Source organism: Idiotropiscis lumnitzeri, chromosome 3, assembly GCF_059441095.1.
Source record: "Idiotropiscis lumnitzeri isolate Australia: NSW breed Sydney's pygmy pipehorse chromosome 3, RoL_Ilum_1.0, whole genome shotgun sequence".
NCBI lineage: Eukaryota > Metazoa > Chordata > Actinopteri > Syngnathiformes > Syngnathidae > Idiotropiscis > Idiotropiscis lumnitzeri.
The window spans coordinates 5,131,802-5,150,435 of NC_142393.1; the positions used below are offsets into that span (position 1 = coordinate 5,131,802).

At 44.3% G+C, this 18,634-nt stretch overlaps 1 protein-coding gene across 2 annotated transcripts; it reads right to left on the reverse strand.

Moving 5' to 3' along the window:
• Window positions 1–297: 297 nt before the first annotated feature.
• On the reverse strand, window positions 298–17,554 carry LOC148339552 (voltage-gated delayed rectifier potassium channel KCNH8-like). Of its 2 annotated transcripts, XM_088289148.1 has the most exons (15): window positions 17,107–17,554; window positions 12,845–13,078; window positions 12,117–12,248; window positions 11,862–12,007; window positions 10,160–10,418; window positions 9,908–10,065; window positions 9,323–9,530; window positions 7,767–8,144; window positions 7,493–7,692; window positions 7,068–7,317; window positions 5,542–5,756; window positions 2,654–2,928; window positions 1,401–1,507; window positions 1,259–1,311; window positions 298–1,175 (listed from the first exon to the last, which is right to left on the reverse strand). In XM_088289148.1, the coding sequence occupies exons 1-15, from the start codon at window positions 17,180–17,182 to the stop codon at window positions 516–518; spliced, it is 3,351 nt and encodes a 1,116-aa protein (XP_088145274.1). In that variant the 5' UTR covers window positions 17,183–17,554; the 3' UTR covers window positions 298–515. The 2 variants fall into 2 exon arrangements, 1 of the variants encoding a protein (XP_088145274.1); XR_015842420.1 differs by lacking the exon at window positions 298–1,175 and having other exon boundaries at window positions 1,260–1,311; window positions 2,692–2,928.
• Between the last annotated feature and the right edge of the window lie 1,080 nt (window positions 17,555–18,634).

Genomic DNA, 18,634 nt, shown 5'->3' on the forward strand with positions numbered 1-18,634 from the left:
CAAATATAAATTACAATTAAAATCTATATTGCGCAAGCTTTTAGAGGACAAACTTACAAGCAAAAAAATTTTTAAATATTTGAAAAACCCGATGTGCTAAAAAAATTTAAGGAATTATTTTTAAATCAGCGTCCAAAATAATTTAAAATAAAATCATCTAAAATAAAATAAATCATCTCTGATTAAAATTAGGTTGACCAGTGTTATATGTGATGAATAAAATAACTACTTTTCTCTTAATGCGTACAACAATAAAGATATGAATTACAGGCAGAACATTTGATTGTTTTGTAATCATTTGTCCTTCAGTATGTTTATTTTGCAACATAGAGATAATCGGCAAAAAAAAGGGCAGAAATCAGCCCATTTTTGCAGATTTAAAAAAAAAAAGCTAATAGCAGCCGATTAAATTGTTCGGGCCCTTGTTTTTACCTTTTAAAATCACATGCCAGTCTCAGACACATTTTTCATGCAGTGTCCCGCTCTCAGTCCAACTTGCGGCAGGCCACTCGCCCTCATAGTTGCCCCTCATCCACAAAGCTGAGCTGGGTGGCGTTCGTTTCCCTCGATGCCGCCACCTGGAGGCTCGGGGGAACATCCTGCAGCTGGCGTGCCTCGGGAACCTGCCGGAAGCCGAGCTCAGGAGGTGATCGGGTGGGGAATGCCGGCTGGGGATGAGTGTGGCAGAAAGGATGGAACGGATATTGGGACGCGCTACAGGACGCTGGCTCTATACTTGGTCCTGTCAAGTCCAGCAGAAGAGGTGTGGAGGAGGCCCCAGAGGGAAGTGGCATGAGCTTTAGCTCATGTGGGGAACTGTGAAGTGATGGCGGAGCTGAGCAAGGAGACCCAGCTGCGGGATTATCGGAGGCGATGATTCGTAAATTGGAACAGTGAAGCGGGTCAAACTCAGCTGCGTGTGTGTTCGACCGCTCCACGCCGAGCGGAGGAGATGATGGCTCGGGTATCAGGATGCATTGAAGGTGTTGGTCGTCTGCATGTTGGGTAAAAAGCGGCGGTGCCGGGGAGCAGGTGTGCGAGGAGATACTGGGCGGCGGTGTTACCGCGCTGGGGATCAGCAGGGTGGAGGGGTTGTGAAAAAGTGGTTTGAGAAGTCGGGTCATTTCCTGAAGATCCTGACTCACAGTGGTTACCTGACGAGAAAGAGCCTTCATCTGGTGGAGACGTTGAGAAATAAATCAGAGTTGAAATTAGGCCAGACAATCCCGGAAACCAAGTTCAAGTGCAGCAGTCTCACCTCGTGTTTTAGCTTAGCGATAGCCTGCATTGTGTCGTCGTCATCGTGGTCCTCTGTGGATGCAGAGTGATGACAAAAATTACCGACAAACCCAGACGCTTTCAAAAATGAGTGTCAAGGAAAGTAATGCTTCGTATGTTACCTGGGACGGAATCATGACTGGGTGAAAAATGCTGCTTAGTATCAGGAGTAAAATCAAACTTTGTGTCCGGACTGCTTTGATTTTCTGTTTCAAAACCATCTACGAAGCTAAATGGGAGCAAATGTGAAAAAAGAAATGAGCAATCCAGAAAAGCGTAACAACTTCGAAAAACTATCTCAATACAGTCGATTCCCTGTTGAAGAATGTTGCCGCATTTTAGGAAAAATACACTTCTAACTTTACACAAACTTTAAGCCATGATGTCATCATATCAACTGACTTCAAGCAATGCAAATCAACTTAACTCTCCACACCTGGCCAGTCCTTGTTGAGTGACGGTACAAATTACCACTTCGAGAACCTCTTCGCAAGGTAAATTAATGATTTTGCGCACACCCTGTATATAACGACCATTGTCAATGGATTTTCTTACCTCTTGAAGTATTAGTATCTGTCAGCTGTCAAGGGTCATTGGTAAGTTTTTCTCACAACTTAGCTAGCCATTTAGCCGCTAAATTAAACTCAAAACACTCACTGATTCAGTTTTTCTGATTCTCTTGGCCATTCAACCGAATCACTTGTTCACGATGGAATGTTCATTTTGAGTTTGCTAGCTAGCTAGCTGGTTTGGTTCGTTAGCTTTCCCACTAATTTGGCTACCAGGATGGCCGAGTGGTCTAAGGCGCCGCGTTCAGGACCCAGTCTCCCCAGGAGGCCTGGGTTCGAATCTTGAATTTCCCCATTGTGGGACTAATAAAGGGAATATTATTATTATTATTATAATTTGCTTGCCAGTTAGCCTGCTAGCTAGCCAAGTAATTAGCCAATGTAAGAGCAATTTCAGGCTGTGGCAGTTTACACAATTCTATTTGTTAAGCCATCTATGGAGTTTTGAATTGTTTGTTAGCATTAAGCTAAACAGACTAGCTATGTGGTTGCCTTAAATGCACAAAGGTGTCATTTTCTTTGATATTTAGTTCTACAAACTTCAAGTGGAATTGGCAATAAACCTCTGAAGCCTCTTTATCAAAGAACGTCTCACTATCTGCCCTTTTTTTTTTTTTTTTAAATGTAGTAAGTAGCACATCGGCTGAATGACAACTTGTATTTTAAGGCACCACTGTATGTGGCCCCGAGATGTAAATTGACCTTTGCTTTGATTCATGCTGTAATATAACAAGAGTGGATTCCCACTGAGACTGAATAAAGACATGCTCAGCACCCTTCCCGGAGATCAATGATTGGTTTCATACCGAGGGCTAAGCTCCGGCTGCGGGCAGCTGAAGCTCACCACAGGAATCGGCAGGCTGGCGGGCCGAGCATGATTGCTTGCTGGTCTGAAGGGTCTCGGCGGGAGCAGAGGTGAGCGCAGAGGGGAACGCAGGGGCGAGCGTAGACCTCGGCCCAGTCTGCCCAAAGGAGGCATCTTTGGGAGAGGTGAGCGCTCCTCCTCGGAGTTTGACCCTTCCTCGTCCTCCTTGATGGAGGGAAGCTTCTTCACCAGTCCGCCGTTGCTCTCGCAGTCGGCCTGAAGTTGGAAAGATGAGGCGGGATGGTCGAATTTAAATTTTTTTTATCTGTGCCAGGACTGTGGCCTGTGTTTGCCAATTTGGCAGGCTATTCTCTGCGCAGCGAGGTAGGACAGCACAGTTGAAGAAGTTTCTTCGCATAGTGACAATTTGATTGTAGAAAGTCATTCTAAACCTTACGCCTGCTTAGATCATAAGTGGCCAGAGCAGGGGCCCTCTTTTGGTTGACAGGAGCCCTCGCGGGTACATCTTCATTTTGGTGCAGGGGCAGGTCTTGTCAGAATGTTTGGCACTGCAGTGTGCCTCACTGGCTGTTCCGGCGCATAACACTACCATGCCTATGATGCACCTGATCATTTTGTCATTGAAAGTAGACAGTGGTGGTGTAACATATATTTAATTCAATTATTCGTTAAATTGCACTAGAGAGGGAAGCTCTCCAATCTCATTGTACACCGAGTACAATGACAATAAAGGGCTTTCTAATTCTGATATCCAATTGCCCACGTCACATGCACGACCTACTAAATCATCCGCAAGGGGGGCTCTTGCAGTTTAGCTACAAATGTCATGCAGGGACCAAAGCGAGTCTATTTCTATTTCCGCAATGTCAAACACTGCGCTCTGATTGCCCTGATTTTAATGCAAGCGAGGGATGCCGCTACCATTAGCAGAGACTTGACTAGGTTTCCACCCACAACGGCGCAAACGCGCTTTTATGGCGATTTCTACCTGTGCAAAGTCAAGCAAAATACCCAGAAAAAGAAAACTCCACTCATGCACACAGTTAGACTGCACTTAGGACTAGACTTGCACTGGGAATGAAAATGTCGTAATGTTGTTCATTCATAAATCTTTAAATCAATGTCTCTTAGTACCCACTTTCCAGCTCAGATGTGTGTCAGCCACAGCGAGATTATAGTGTGCGACTAGCAAGTGAAATGTAAAATGAATGAAAGGAGACATTTTTGTTGGCCATGACTGAAGTTGGATTTGACCACTCCCACAACGACAGAGACCACTCTCTCGCAGATCCGCCGGGTCCGCAGAATTTGCACAAGTCACGAATATAGAGCCCTGTAAATTTCAGAAAGTTGAAGATCTCACTTCCCATTCACAGAGTTGCACTGAAGCTGAACTTCATTCACTTTTACAGCAAGTCTGTGAAGGAGTGCGCTCATTAAGAAGCAAGCACCATTCACTCCTCGGTGCTGGTTCTTTCAAGGGGAGGCATGCGTCGCCTCCATCCCGAGCTGTCCTTTCCTCGCCATCTCTGTTCCCCAGCATTTGTATCTTCTCCATCCCGTCCACGTGCGAGCAAGACTGGTATTTTTAGATCATAGAGGTTTAATTTTAGCTGAGGTTTTGCTCTGAGGGAAGGGGGGAGGAAGAGGGGCTGGTCTGTTTGGGATTTCATTCTGTGTGTCGGCTGCACGTGCCACCGCAAGTGCGTCGGGCAAATGTGTCTCTCTGCAAGAGTGTCGGAATGCACATTGTGCATCGCGGCGCACAAGCGCAAACGTGCGCATTTGTCATCTCGTTCATATACGGTGGCCTACGATGTGTGCGCGCGTAAACAAAAGGGCAGCTCAAATCCAAGTGCTTCATCTTCCATCCCCCTGCGGCTTCCTTTCATCATTATTTTACAGCAGCTCATCTGCATGTAGTTGGCGTTCTATTATTATCCAGCCAGGGGTGACCCCCCCCCCCTCCCTCCCCAGGGTGACCCCCACCCTCCCCTAACCCTCTAACAGCGCTATATTTAGCCCAACACGGGTTGGGAAAAGCATTACCGCAAGTCAAGTACTTGAGATGAGAATTTGTGTTCAGTTAGCAAGACAAGGAAAAGCAAAGTGTGCATGCAACAGCTGAGAGCGTCTGGCATTAGGCTTGCGTCTTTAACCGTTGGCTGCAACTCAAGCAGAGGACTTGATCCTTTCTCCCCCGAGTCCAGATGGCTGATGTCTTTTTTTTTTTTTTTTTTTTTTTTAAAGTGTTGAAAGCAAAGTGTCGCGTGGAAGAACGTGTGGCAAAGATGAGACTAACCTTAAAAAACAGATGGATTCAAATCATGAGTCTCACCCTGCATTTTCTTTCAGGCATTTAGAAAATAGCCTAATTTCATTGCAGGAGCAGAATTGGAAACGCTGATAACATGACAATTAATTAATTGGCCATCTGCTTGAGTCGTTAAAGAGTTAAGAATTAAAAAAATAGAATTGGAATTTATTCAGATGAAATAATAAGGTCCTATCCAGCTCATTTTAGACGTCTCTCACTTCCAAGACGCCTGATTCAAAAATCGGGATTGTTTGTCAGGCTTCTGCAAAGCTGGTTAAGTTGATCATTTGGATCAGATGTGTTGAAGGAGGGAGACATCTAAAACAGGCTGGATAGGCGCTCTCGAGGACCGGACTTGGGCACCCCTGTTTTCTGTCATTAATCAGAGGAAATGTGATTCATTCACAAGCTGTCCCGTAACAGATGCAGCACAAGCTGAAGCTAAAAAGACATACGCCATCTGGATGGAGAACATCTGGAGTGTGTCACAAGCTTATGCCCCCCACATATCGTGTTCCAGTAAATTTATACATTCGTCAGCATGACCGTACCTCGGCGCTGTGTCCTTCCCTGAGGTTGTACGTTAGATCGTGTTGGATCTCTGTAAGGAACTTCTGCGCGTAGTCGGGGTACAGGCAGAGAACCTCCCGAAGACCTTTGAGGCTGATATACTGCAAGTCGCAGTAAGTCAGAGCCTTGACACAGGCGTTGGTCTTAATCACTTCTTCCTGAGTCAGACAGTCGGAGCCAATCAGGTCGCCTCTTCCTAGAAGGGGAAAAGAAATACTTGGTTAAAAGTGTAGCTTCATGATTTTGGTACAAACTAAGAGCGAGGAGGTGTTATTCTTCCCAACATTTTAAAGGGGATGATATGCACCAGTTTCTTTATTTTCCAGCCTCCCTCTGCATCACATCCCTTCTGCTGAGCTGTAAATCCAAAACGGCGCTGCCAAAGCAATTTGTGTATGTGTGCGGCCGTGTTTCTGGGAGAACAACACACCTCCTGTGAATGAACACTCAGGAGGCACCAATGAAAAAAAGTGTGTGTGATCATGTTGTGCATGTCCTATGTGCACATTCCCAGGCCAAAATGCTAATGAGGGCAGCACCCACTTCATTATTTAGAGCAGAATGAATACAACCGGCTATTTTGCCGTATATGCAAAGCTGATCTGATCCCAGAGCTGTTTGTGATCTTGTTCATATGTGCGATGAAGACCGATGTGAGTGTTGTGTAACAGAAAATTGGCTGCGGAGAGGCTTTTAGGTTGGTGGGAATGTTGCAGATGGACAAGGTAAGAATGCTGACATTGGAGTCACCGGCTGTGTATTTTCTTTGGTTTCTGAGCGGTAATTGACATGGACTAGATCATATTGTCATATGAAATGACTTTCAGGTTATAAACAGATGCACTCACTGACATTCAGACTTAAAACGTGTGTTCGCCTAGGTTTGCACTGAGTCCCGTTTTGCCACTTTGTCGTATGGTGTCCCACTAGGTTCCGTTTTAGAGCCCTTGCTGTTTTCGTTAGACATGCTGCCCTAGGTTCCATCCTACAAAAACACGCAATTTTCTTCCATTGCTATGCAGATGACACTCAAATCTATGTCCCACTGAGACGCTTTCTCTTTGAGACCACTTTTGTCCTGCCTAGAGGATATCAAAATCTTGACTGAACTTCCTGAATTCCAATTAAAAGAAGACAAAAGTTATGGTGTTCGATCCCAGTGGCCCCTGTACTCTCAACCCTGTTGACCTCGCCCCCCCCTGACATCTTATCTAAAGCCTGTTGAGCAAAAAAATTCGGAAACATTGTGGGCACATCGCAGCTCTATGCTCAATTATCAAATGTCACCGTTATAGTCCAGTTGAATGAGAGCCATTTCCTTGACTTCTCAGTGAATAAGTTTAATTTTATTTATTCGGGCATGTGAATCGGTATGAATGTGTTTGAATTCATTGCAAATTCAATATGGGATTGTTTGTGGGATCTTTTGAAACCAGTGACGCTGTCCGAGGTTCGGAACATCAATTGTGCGATTTTCACATGAAGCGCAACAAAGGTTCTTGCTTACCCAGAATAGCGAGCACGGTGTTGTCCTTCAGCACTTCCATGGAGCCGGAGCACACAAAGTAGATGGCTTGCAGGGCGTCGCCCTGCCGGATAAGGAATTCCCCGGGAGCGCAAAAGGATGTCTTAATGATAAGTGAGAGTGAGCGCAGGCATCCTCTGCTGGCTGACTCAAAGAGTGGCAGCTGCAGCAACTCCTTGTTCAAGTGCATGGCAATGTCAGCCCGCAGCTCATCTGGGAAGTCCTTCAGCAGCTGGGGAGTGAATACCAATTTAAAAAAAAAATGGATGAGAAAAAGTTGGAACTAAATGTGACAACAAATGTAGGTGAGATACAAATTTCATTTAGTTCGCCTGTCCAAACAAATTGTTGGAACCTCTTGACTCTGACCGTGAGCCCCATGATTTAAAAGTATTTAATAGTTGTACCTCACTGACGTCGATGCCGTTGTTGACCGACCAAGTTGTCTGGAAACACTCCATCATTCGCTGCTCAAGGGCTTTGGGTAGCCGGTGCACTCTGATGAAGTCCTTCAGATCCTTGGTACGGGTGTGGTAAAGGGAGCGGCGTGAATACATCCTCTGAATGATGGCAGTCACGTTTCCAAATACCACGGCGTGCATTAATGCTTCAGAGATGAAAAGTGAAATGAAAATCAGCAGAGAAACATTTGGTATCTGTCAAGCATGAAGCTATGCGCACCTCCAATCAGCATGGTGCAAATGGAGAAGATCTTCTCCGAGTCCGTGTTGGCTGACACGTTGCCGAAGCCGACGCTGGTCAGACTGCTCAGGGCAAAGTACAGTGACGTCACATAAGAGCTCCGCACGGATGGACCCCCGTTCAGCGCCATGCCTGTACCGCCTCCCGCCCTCGGGCGGGACCGGCTGGCGTTCCACTGGGCCGCACCAAACAAACCCGCCTCGTTCAGTGGCTCCAGGCCAGAGCTGTTCCAATGACTGGAGTTAATCAGTTCTGGTGTCACGGTGGCTTGGGGCGAATCCGAGACCCCCAGAAGGGAGGTGAGTGGAGCCGAGAAGTACGGTGTGCCCAAACGTTTGGCGAGCTCATGAAGCCAGCCTGTTGGGAGGAAGAGGGGATAGTTCAATAGCAATTTTCCTGCTAAGCCAATGTTCTAAACCAGGCGATGGATTCTCTGTCAACATGCTGTGTCATGGTCCTGTTAAGAACGCTGATTTATTGTTTTGGCTGTGTTCAATTTTTCATATCTTGCTGGGGGCTTACTTCCTTGACTCTTTTTGTTCAAATTATTATAATTATGTCTGGTGCAGCATGTTGTCTCACATGGTCCTGTTTTGTCATTCATCATGCTGCCATACTTTCACTTGCAGCTTCCCCAGTTGTCTCTTGTTGTGTAATTAATCCTTTTTTTTTTTTTTTAAATCTCATGACTTCAACTCCATGAGCAAACTATGACTGCTCCACTCAGTGCGATTGGCATCATTAGAAGTCACAACAAGGCTGGAAGAGTCATTTCGGTATATTTTTTGGTCTCTTAAATGGATGCTAGTTAGCTAGCTAGGTTGGGAACCTGGACTTTTAACCTACTCTGCTAGTATTTTTATCTCTCAAGCAGTGAGGACTTGTGGTCGTTTGGTCGAACCTCGGCCTAGTTTGTGTAGGACAACCACGGTTACAATTATATCATGAATCGAATTGAGAGAGGTGAGCTAGCTATTGCTACGTGCTAGCTAGGAGGCTAAAAGTTCAGTGACTTTTCCTTAATTTACTATTGCTCAGAGCTTACAAGCATCTCTTACATAAGCAATAACAATTTAAAAAAAAAACCAATCAAGCCACTCTTTGTCTGTATTTTCCGATAGGAATCATGTGACTGCAAGAATAACAGTTAACACCACAAACACCTCACAGCATTGTTGATATTTGCGGTTAACACAGTAGGAGGTGAGACGGATCGCCATAATTCGATTTTTTTTCTCACAAACGCATGCTCTATGGATAAAATTATTTCCTTGATGGTTAGAACGTTTTTTTTGCTGCCAATTTTAGGTACGTATGCTGCCAATAAGTCAACCCCTACCAAATGATGAAACGTAATCACTTTGCTCATCTCCTGTCCGTTCATTTATTGCGCGAGTGGCCTCGGACTCTGCTTGAAAAAGTCAGTGCCAAGAAATTGGGTCGTTACTGTCTATGGAAGTGAACACTAATAAAACTTTTGGCAAGCTTTATACTGCGCATAACAATTGTATTAAGACAGAAATCCTGCCACAAACCTATGTCCCAAGAAGCAGGGCTGTTACTTTCAATCTCGCTACGGCCGATGAAGTACCAGACGCACGCCATCCAGTGGGCCAGCAGAGCAAAAGTAGACATGAGCAGGGTGAGGACCACGGCGCTGTACTGCGAGTAGCGGTCCAATTTCTGCAGCAGTCTCAGAAGACGCAGGAGACGTACCGTCTTCAACAGGTGCACCCCGAAGTTCTAGGGGGCATGCACAGGAACGTGGAAGAAATGAAAACAAATATCCACCTTCATTTGATGGAGATGATTTATTCATTTCATATGACGTATCGTAGTTCATCTAGCAGTGAGAGACGGAACAATGACACGCTCTTCCACTAGATGGCAGAAGTTAAAATAAACCGGTGTTTCCGCCTGTTGCCTTTCACGCAACAGAATAAGACTGTAGCTTTGTGTTCAACTAAACAGGGCCAAATTTCACAATCGGCAAGTCAATGAAAGAGCATCATTTCAGTGCATACCATAATCTATTTTTGACATTTTTTAATTTTTTTTTATCTAAAGTAGAATGTCAGCCTTGGCTTGCTAGTATTCGGGAAACTCTGTGTTGCGCTCACCACGCTGATATTGAAAGCGTAGAGCAGGTCGAACGGCAAAGCGGCGATCAGATCCACAAAAAGCCAGGATGTGACGTAATGGATGCAAATTGAGCGGGCGTCGTAAACCACCTGACCGGATGTGCTCACGTAGGTCGTCCGGAAATTTAGCACGATATCTGAAACACACACACACACACAAAACAAAGTGTTCATTTTTCGTGTCGTGAACACAAAAGTGACTTATCGACGCAACTTCGACAGAATCCTCACCAATCATAAAGAGAATTTCCACCAAGATGTCACTGACACTTGGCGGGTTTCGCGCTGTCGACGCACCGTCCTCTCGAACCTCGACTGCTGTGAAGCAGACGTTGTAGGGAACGGTGACGGCGACATAGAAGGTCGCCAGCAATATCAGCCAATCCCAGCCGGCCTTAAATGCGCCATAATGGAGGAGGATGAAGCGGGACTTTTGGATGTCTGCCACTTTGTATTCTGGCACCGGGTTGGCATTGGCTCCCAGAACACTCTTGTTATGAAAGAAGGAGAAGAAAAAGTTGCTGGTCGCTGAAGGAACTACGTATGGAGACAAGTATTTTTCGAGATGTCTCAAGGCAATCTTTTGTAATGTTGAGATTTTTGCTGTCTGTGCAATGAAACACGGAACTTTGTCAAAGTTTAGAAACTGTGACGTTTACAATACTGAGTTGGAAATGAATAACGTTAGATGAGCAAACCTGATCCCGATTTTATAAATTAATAAGCTTCGTGGTGTATTTTATTATTCAAAAATCACATTGGCACGACTCCCCCTGCCACCATGCATACCGCACTCTCCTGTCCAGCGCTTTTATCAAACGTCTTTGTTCCCAAGGTCTGCGCTACTTTCGTTGATCTATTCAAAGTTCTGCTTACCACAAATAATAAAACTCACCTTATTCATCCCAACATCATAATTTCATAAGTTAGCGAGGGATGATCGCTGCAGGGTTGTTATGCACCTTTTTTATTCACCATATGCTATGACGAATGTTGTATTGAAATAATTAGCTGCACTATATTTCAGTGGCGAGCCGTGCATTTCACACCTAGGCCTTCAGTGCAGTCCTACTTAGTCCGACTTGAATAAATCCCCCTTTGATTACCATCATTTATGACACCACGGCTGGACAAACAATGTACAGAAACACTCCTAAATGGCGTCGCAAGTGTATGTGCAATTAAATTCAAACTTTTCCCTCCTTCGGCCGTTGTGGTTTAAAAAAGCAAGAATATAATTTCGATTTTCGAACGATCGCCAGATACGACTTTCGGGTGTGTTGATTTTGCATAGCGCTGCCCCCTCACAAGTGAGTATCCAATCACAAGACGTGTTCATCACGTTCAACATAAGGCCAGCGAGAAGGCTCACTGTTGTCAAGTCGTGATCTGATTGGCTATTGCAACTGTCAATCAACTGTAAAAGCCCCCTTGAGACACAGAACAGACGATTGTATCAGAAGGCCTCGGACGAAAAGGGCGTGCTATTGGTATTATGAAATCTGCCTGACAACATGAGCTATCTGAATTTTGATTGGATAATAACCTAACCTAAAAATTCAACACTAGGATATAATATGACATCAATGTGAAGAATATGATTATGATTATGTTAAGCCAGCCGAGAAGGCCTTGAAGGCGTTGACCACCCACCCCTGCCATATTTATTGTGCATGTATTTGCTTTTGTTTTACTCTACTGTCTGCAGCTACGTCGCTTTTTCAAATGAGAATGTTTTCTCAATTGTCCTACCTGGATAAAAAAAGGGAGAGTTTAAAAAAAATGATTCGGATTGGCCGTTGTGAACAGTCAAGACTTGTTAAGTGATGTAGTTCAAGTCAAGCTGATTCTCACGAATTCAAAGTCAAGTCACTTTTTAGCTGAGGAAGTCACAAAACTGGTAACTTAAGACTGACTCATGCGCATTTCTCACATTGTTGATATTCAATTTGCTCTTGGTCTTGTCTTGTTTCTGAAGGTGGCCAGAAAGCTGGTAGAGGACGGCCCGACTTCGGCGGCGCTCCGTGCTGAAACCTGCCGGGCGGCTGATCTGGTGGACCTCAAGGCCTGTTTCCTCATCTGAAATGTGCCAAAAATGACTCATGGATTTTGGTGATTATGTGACTCTGTCGAGTATCACTTGGACATTTTCAGCTGTTTGATTGTTCAAAGGCGATCTTGAGCTCACCAGTGTCAGACTCATTGTCCTGGTCTTGGTCCTTGTTCTCTGTGATGTCCTTCTGCGAGACGAGGAACAGAACCACCTCACTCTTCTCATTCTTTATGGGCACAATGTCCAGCAGACACCAGAACTTGGAACCTGTGCAAAGAAAACAAGTTGGTGATGTATGGTGGATATAAAAAGTCTACACACCCCTGTTCAAATGCCAGCATTTTGTCATATTAAAAAAAATAAATGAGACCAAGATAAATATTTTTTTTCACAACAGCTCTTCTCATAAAATGAATTACTCAAATAATGTAGTTGCACAAGTGTGCACACCCTCTTTTAACTGGAGTTTGGCAGAGTTCTGACCTAACCGTCGCATTCAAAGTCATGTTAAATGCGAATCGTCACACATCTGCCACCATTTAAAGTGCCTCTGATTAAACCCAAGTAAAGCTCAGTTGTTCTAGTGGGCTTTCCCAGACATTTTTTTTGCTTTCTTGCCGAAACTGTAAGTTGTTTTGCTAGCACAGCCTGTTATTTGGAACTATTCGTAGTCCATGTCATTTTAAATTCAAACGTTCAGCTTAAATTTACCGTTCTGGAGATTTATTTTTTTTAATCAGTTTATCTCGGTCTTGGTATTTTAAATCACAAAAATCTGGCAATTGTAGGGATGCGTATATTTTTTAGATTTATTTTTCCAACTGCAGCACAAACCCACATTTGAACTCTATGCCAACTCTTACCGCTCTTCTTGTAGAGGATGATTTCAGTCTTGAACTCCCGCCGCTCATCCAGAGCTCGCTGCATCTGCGAGGTGAGGTGGTCGCTGGTCTCGCCACCGTACAGGAAGTGACACGTGCAACTCTTCTGCATGAGCTCGCCGCGGGCAAAGCCGGTGAGTTCACAAAAGCCATCGGAGCAGTAGACGATGGGGTAGAGCGTTTGGACCTGGGCGTTCCCCAGGACAAAGTTGCTGTCTGGGGAGAGCAAATTGGAACCATTAGGAAGACAAAAATGGGAGCGTCTGTGGTTGGTTTTTTCACTATTATGGGAGAACAATAAAATTTTCTTTGTCTGTGTATAAGAATTGGATATTGCCGTTAGCTTTGTTTAGTCAGCGTACAGTTAAACACATTGACAGTATGGAAATGTTGAAAAAATAATTGCCTCCGTGCAGTTACTGTAATTTAAAAAAAAAAAAAAAAAAAACTCGATTAATATTTCGTGCGCAGCTCTCCCCGTTTGGCAGCGTGTTCGCCTCAGCTCTTGGGTCAGACTTCGCTATGATTTCTTCTTCCTTTGAAGAGTCCTCCTTGGGGACAATTTAACATGCCTGCTGGTTTTCAATGAACTTCCCTTTGTCTCCCTTCACTTCTTTCGCTGCTCTATTGTTCTCTCCAAACAGTCTTTGCTCATCTGGTATTACGGCGCCACTGGCAATTATCCAAGCTAATAATGAGAGGAAAACGTACACGTGAACGTGCTGGAATGGCAGCACGTTCTGGGGACAGTTGTGCATAATTCATTTTGGAGCAGATTGAGTGAGTATGCCGTTCTTTCCTACGGGATCATTAACGTCCATTCATGAGTGAATGTGGAGCGTGCGGAATGTTCACGTTGAAGGATGCGAACTGTGCTGGATCGACTAAATGAGAGGACAGAAAGACGAAAAAGTCACTCATGCATGAATAAAGAGCCAATAAAGCTCATGTAAATGTGCTGGCCAGATTTTATTCAGACAGGAAGTACAAAGTACATCTTGGTGCATGTCCTAGCTGGGAGATTTCGTTTTAAATGTATCCAATTTGGTCATTCTGACTCCACAATCTCCCCTTTTTTTTTTAAATTTTTAAACAAATAGGTTATGTGTGAACTTTGACCTTTAGGGAGAATAGAACTTGTGATTTTGGATTGTTGATGGCAAATTGAATTGAAATGAGTGCATGAAATTCACATGTTAAAACCTTCATTGACAGGGAATGTTTGAGGTACCATCTTCGATTTGGAATCTTAATCCATAAATCAGTAAATGAACAACAGCAATCAATCGGCCGTTTCACACATCATTTGGTGAGTCGTTGAAGCACATGCGTTTCTGATGGGTTCTTCTAGCACTGTGCCTTGTTCTATAGATTTTCAACTCGATGTTACCCCACGTGAAAAAAAATCCCTTAATGTGAGTTCAGATGGATGTTCCTGGATGAGGAGTTCCCAGTTTGCTTGATGTGATTTTATTTATTTTTTTCATTGTGGGGTGACATCAAGTTGAAAGTCCATGGCGCAAGGTCTCGGCATCTACTGATGTGTCTCCCAAAATGTTGTCACATCTAAGTGCTGTACGTGTGAAAGGGTGTCTTGATTGCGCCATTAAAGGTGGCGCGCAAATCGAGGTGCATCACTGTGGCGTTGACAATTGGTTGAACGTTCCAAATGGAAGATGGAATCGCATATTCATAGTCAACGTCTGATTTAGTCTTTAAATTCCATGCATGAGTTAACAATCCAAAACCATGAGTGACTTTTGAAGCACCCTGTATTGTGTGTTTTTACACATTTTCAGTATTCCATTGATTGCAACATTTAATATTACCTAAGAAGAAGAAGTTACTGTGCAAAATATATAAATTCAGCAGACAATCAAATCAGATCTCATCTGCCAAATTGTAAATGCAAAAAGATAATGCAATTCTCACACATAAACAAGCACATTTTCCCCTACTTTGTACAAAGAGAGCGATAATGAAGCTTTAACATCCACAGTGTACGTAATTATGTATACATAATGAGATTTCTTGAATGAGATGTGATTAAAACTGGGATGAGTCAGCTGACGCCCAAGCACAGATGAACTCGGAAAGACGACAAGTGCAGGTCTGTTTGTTGACCATCCCCGGGACTCGTTTCCGAAACCGCTGCCGCAGAGTACATTTTCACTTACCCTCAAATGTCCGCTGACAAGAATCTGTCACACAGGCACTTTTACTCATTCACTTCCTGTACTTCCATTCCAGCCCCCCCCCCCTCCGCCGACTGTTATTTATGTTGCAGCACAAGCAGAACTACTGTGGATTATTGTGCACGAGGACGCAGTATGACCAGTAATACACTTCTACAAAAGGTCACCAGTGAATGTTGATCACCCATTCATTAATTTTTTTATAATACACTTCCTCGCTACTGCTATAAGAATGTACTTGTATGGGATTATTGGGATGTAGAAGAAAGTTGGACTGGATGGAACAAATTCACCCAGTGACCAGGGAGAACATGCAAAATCCAAACCAACATAACTCAACTCTTCTCAACTTTATTCAGAGAGTACTTTAAAAAAAACACAACTGGATTCTAAGTACTCTGCAATCAGTAAACCTCAGACATATAAAACAAAGAGTTTTGCGCCATCCAGGCAATAATTTCCTCCAGACAGGACAAAAGTGTAAAGTATTCTTTTATCTTAGTGAGACAGTGATCGGAATGTCATCTGCGTAGCAGTGAACGGAAATAGCATGCTTTCTTTAATTGGAACCCAGGGGTAGCGAATGCAATGAAAACGGCAGGGGTCCCAAAATTGATCCCTGTGGAACACCATACGACATTGGGGCAAAGTGGGACTCAGTGCGACCGAGGCTAACACAAAAAATCCTTCCTCCAAAATGGGATTGAAATCACTGCAGAGCAGGGGTGGGCAAACTTTTTGGTTGACGGGCCACAATGGGTTCTAAAATTTTACAGAGGGGCCGAACCAGGAGCAGATGGATGGAATGTTTTGGTAACCTCACCTCATCTGAGAAAAAAAATACATTTAATTTTAAATTAAAGTGAAAAGCAGAAAATAAAATAAAACATTCACAAGGTTCATTCATTGAATTTTTTTCAAGTTCGGCGGGCCGGATTAAAACGTTTCACGGGCCACATGTGACCCCCGGGCCGTAGTTTGCCCGCACCTGCTGTGGAGTGATACCGCTAATTCGTAACTGGTGCTGCAAACGAGCCAACAGAATACTATGATCCAGCGTACCAAGCACTGCAGTCAAGTTCAGCAAATACTCTACATAGTCTTTAAAGCTTCTGCGCTATACAGCATCTGAATACCTGACTGGTAAACTTTCATTACATCATCCATCCATCCACTATTCGTTCATCCTCACACAATGACATTATGTTCATCCAAATTAAATTCATTCTAAATGCGAACCGTCCATCATCCTGCCACTAATAACTGAACTCGTCCAAGTCCACTTTTTGCTCCTCTAAATGAAAACAAATGGCCCTCCTGGTTGTAGACACACAGAGCGTCACACACTTCATGGGTCAGCATGTCCCATTAAAATTCCCTGACTGTTGCTTTTACCTTGGAAGCTGCCAAGGTTTGGAGCTGCCGAGCAATCAATAACAAAAAGCTCAACTTGAGAGCTCCATGTCAGACCAGCTTTTTATTACTCGAAATTGCTCCCGCTGTCATCACTCAGGACATTATGAATTCATCTCATCGTGTCAGGTCCTTTCTTTTGTGACACATTATAAACAAAGGTCATTCCCCGGAGGTGACGGTGCTGCTTCTCTGAACATATTTGGAAGGTCAGACAAGTTGGAAGTACATCATCAGATCTTTTTTTGTTTCGGGTGTGTGCACTAACAATCATACGCTTTGACACTGCATGCATGAAATTCGCGCTCATGTATGTCATCAATGGACCTCAAGGAGTACGTGAAATGGAATATTGCTCACCTCATTGCAATTCAACTGCTATACATTACAGTAAAGTGTTTTTTTTTTTTATAAATAAACCTATTAGTGATTTCAGAGTGTCATTAAATTTTACTTCATTACTGCTCAAGTGATGTTCAGTATTACATGAGTGTTTGTGTGCGTTTCTGCGCGTGCATGTGTGGCATCATTTATCAATTGACGCAACTGTCAAATGAGCAACACAATCACAGCCAATTGTCATTGGTCGATGTGATGTAATCAAAGTGGCATTCACACATAACACTTGGAACTCACGGGTCCCGTCGAACCGAGTGGCGATGGTATCCAAGAAGGTGTTCTGTGGCGCGATCAGACCCCGCATGACGGGCATCCGCGAGCGGGTCGAGCCGCGTCTCTCGCGACGTTCCGTGCCATGACTCTCGCCGGAGGTGCTCACGAAGCCCGGGAGAAACCTGGACGTGGTTCCCGGCGCTCCTCCTCCTAAACCCTGGAGGAGGGCGCCGAGTCGCGACACCCGGGACTCCACGGTCCAAATTGGACCAGCGACCACCGAGCAGGCGATCCCGGCTGGCAAAAGGAGCGGAGAGGCGCCCGTGCGGGAAGGAGAGGATGGAGAGGATGGAAAGGTGGAGAGACCACGGCGAGGATGGTCACATTTTACGCACGGGTGTGCTGCTGCAATCCCTCTCCTCCTCCTCTGATGCCCTCCTCTCCTATCCTCCTTCTTTCCCTCTCTCCTCTCCTCTCCTCACCTCATCGAATCAATGGGTTTCACCCTCCTAAGTCACTCTTTCACTCTCATTGAATTGCTGCCATTCTCATCCTTTCACGCTTTGATTGATGGCCGCTCAAACGGAAAAGGGCACAAATGGCTTTGACTTAGCTGATGTGTTCAGTAAACATTTCCTATTGTGCATCTGGTTGTCTGCGCTACAGTTGGGTTGAATAGTTACGAGATGGAGAGGTGCTTTATATATATGCTGTTATAGGCGTGGGCAAACTACGGCCCGGGGGCCACATGCGGTCCGTTAAATGTTTTAATCCGGCCCGCCGAGCTTGAAAATAATTAATTGAATAAACCTCGTTAATGTTATATTTCCTAAAAACTGCGGTGTATCAAAGACATATATTTTGCTGTAATGCTTTTGTTCACTTTCATTTAAAATTAAATGTATTTTTTTTTCTCAGATGAAGTGAGGTTACCAAAACACTCAGATCCATCTACTCCTGGTCCGGCCCCTCTGTAAAATTTTAGAACCCATTGTGGCCCGCCAATCAAAAAGTTTGCCCACCCCTGTCGGCTGTTAAAGGAAGACCTCACCGCACGCACTGTAACAGTTGCTCTATAGTCTGAATTCGAACGTGGATGCCTCAGGTATGTGTGAATTGCATGGGTTGCAACGTTGCAATCTCTTCACTCCCGCGTGTTGGCTTGCCCGTGAATATATTTGCTTGTGATAAATGCAAGTGGTGCACTCTTCTATATCACAAAAGTGTCCATTACATCAGGAGAGGAGGTTAACATTTTTTTCCCTCTCAGAACAAATCAGCGGTTGTATTTAATGACACAAACCCCCGAAAGTCTTCCTTGCTGATAAACATGTAATATACTTATCCCCCCCAAAACAGGGGGGAGGGTGTTATTTCCGGGACAAACTTGGAAAAATCCGAAATATGAAAGAATATTGGAGAAAAAAAATCTGCAAATTTGTGGCTGCTGAACTGCGAATATGCAGGAGTTGACTATACTTTTAAGTTGTAGTATCACCAATCACCACTAGATGACATACACGTCTTTGTTGAGCTTACACTGTACTACCCC

Excerpts from the sequence above, each read along its gene's own strand:
- LOC148339552 (XM_088289148.1), bottom strand. The coding sequence starts at position 17,182 with ATGCCCGTCATGCGGGGTCTGATCGCGCCACAGAACACCTTCTTGGAT. Across the intron at positions 7,693-7,766 it reads TTGCACCATGCTGATTGGAG|CATTAATGCACGCCGTGGTA; the intron begins GTGCGCATAGCT and ends TCATCTCTGAAG. Across the intron at positions 1,176-1,258 it reads TCGCTAAGCTAAAACACGAG|ATGAAGGCTCTTTCTCGTCA; the intron begins GTGAGACTGCTG and ends CGTCTCCACCAG.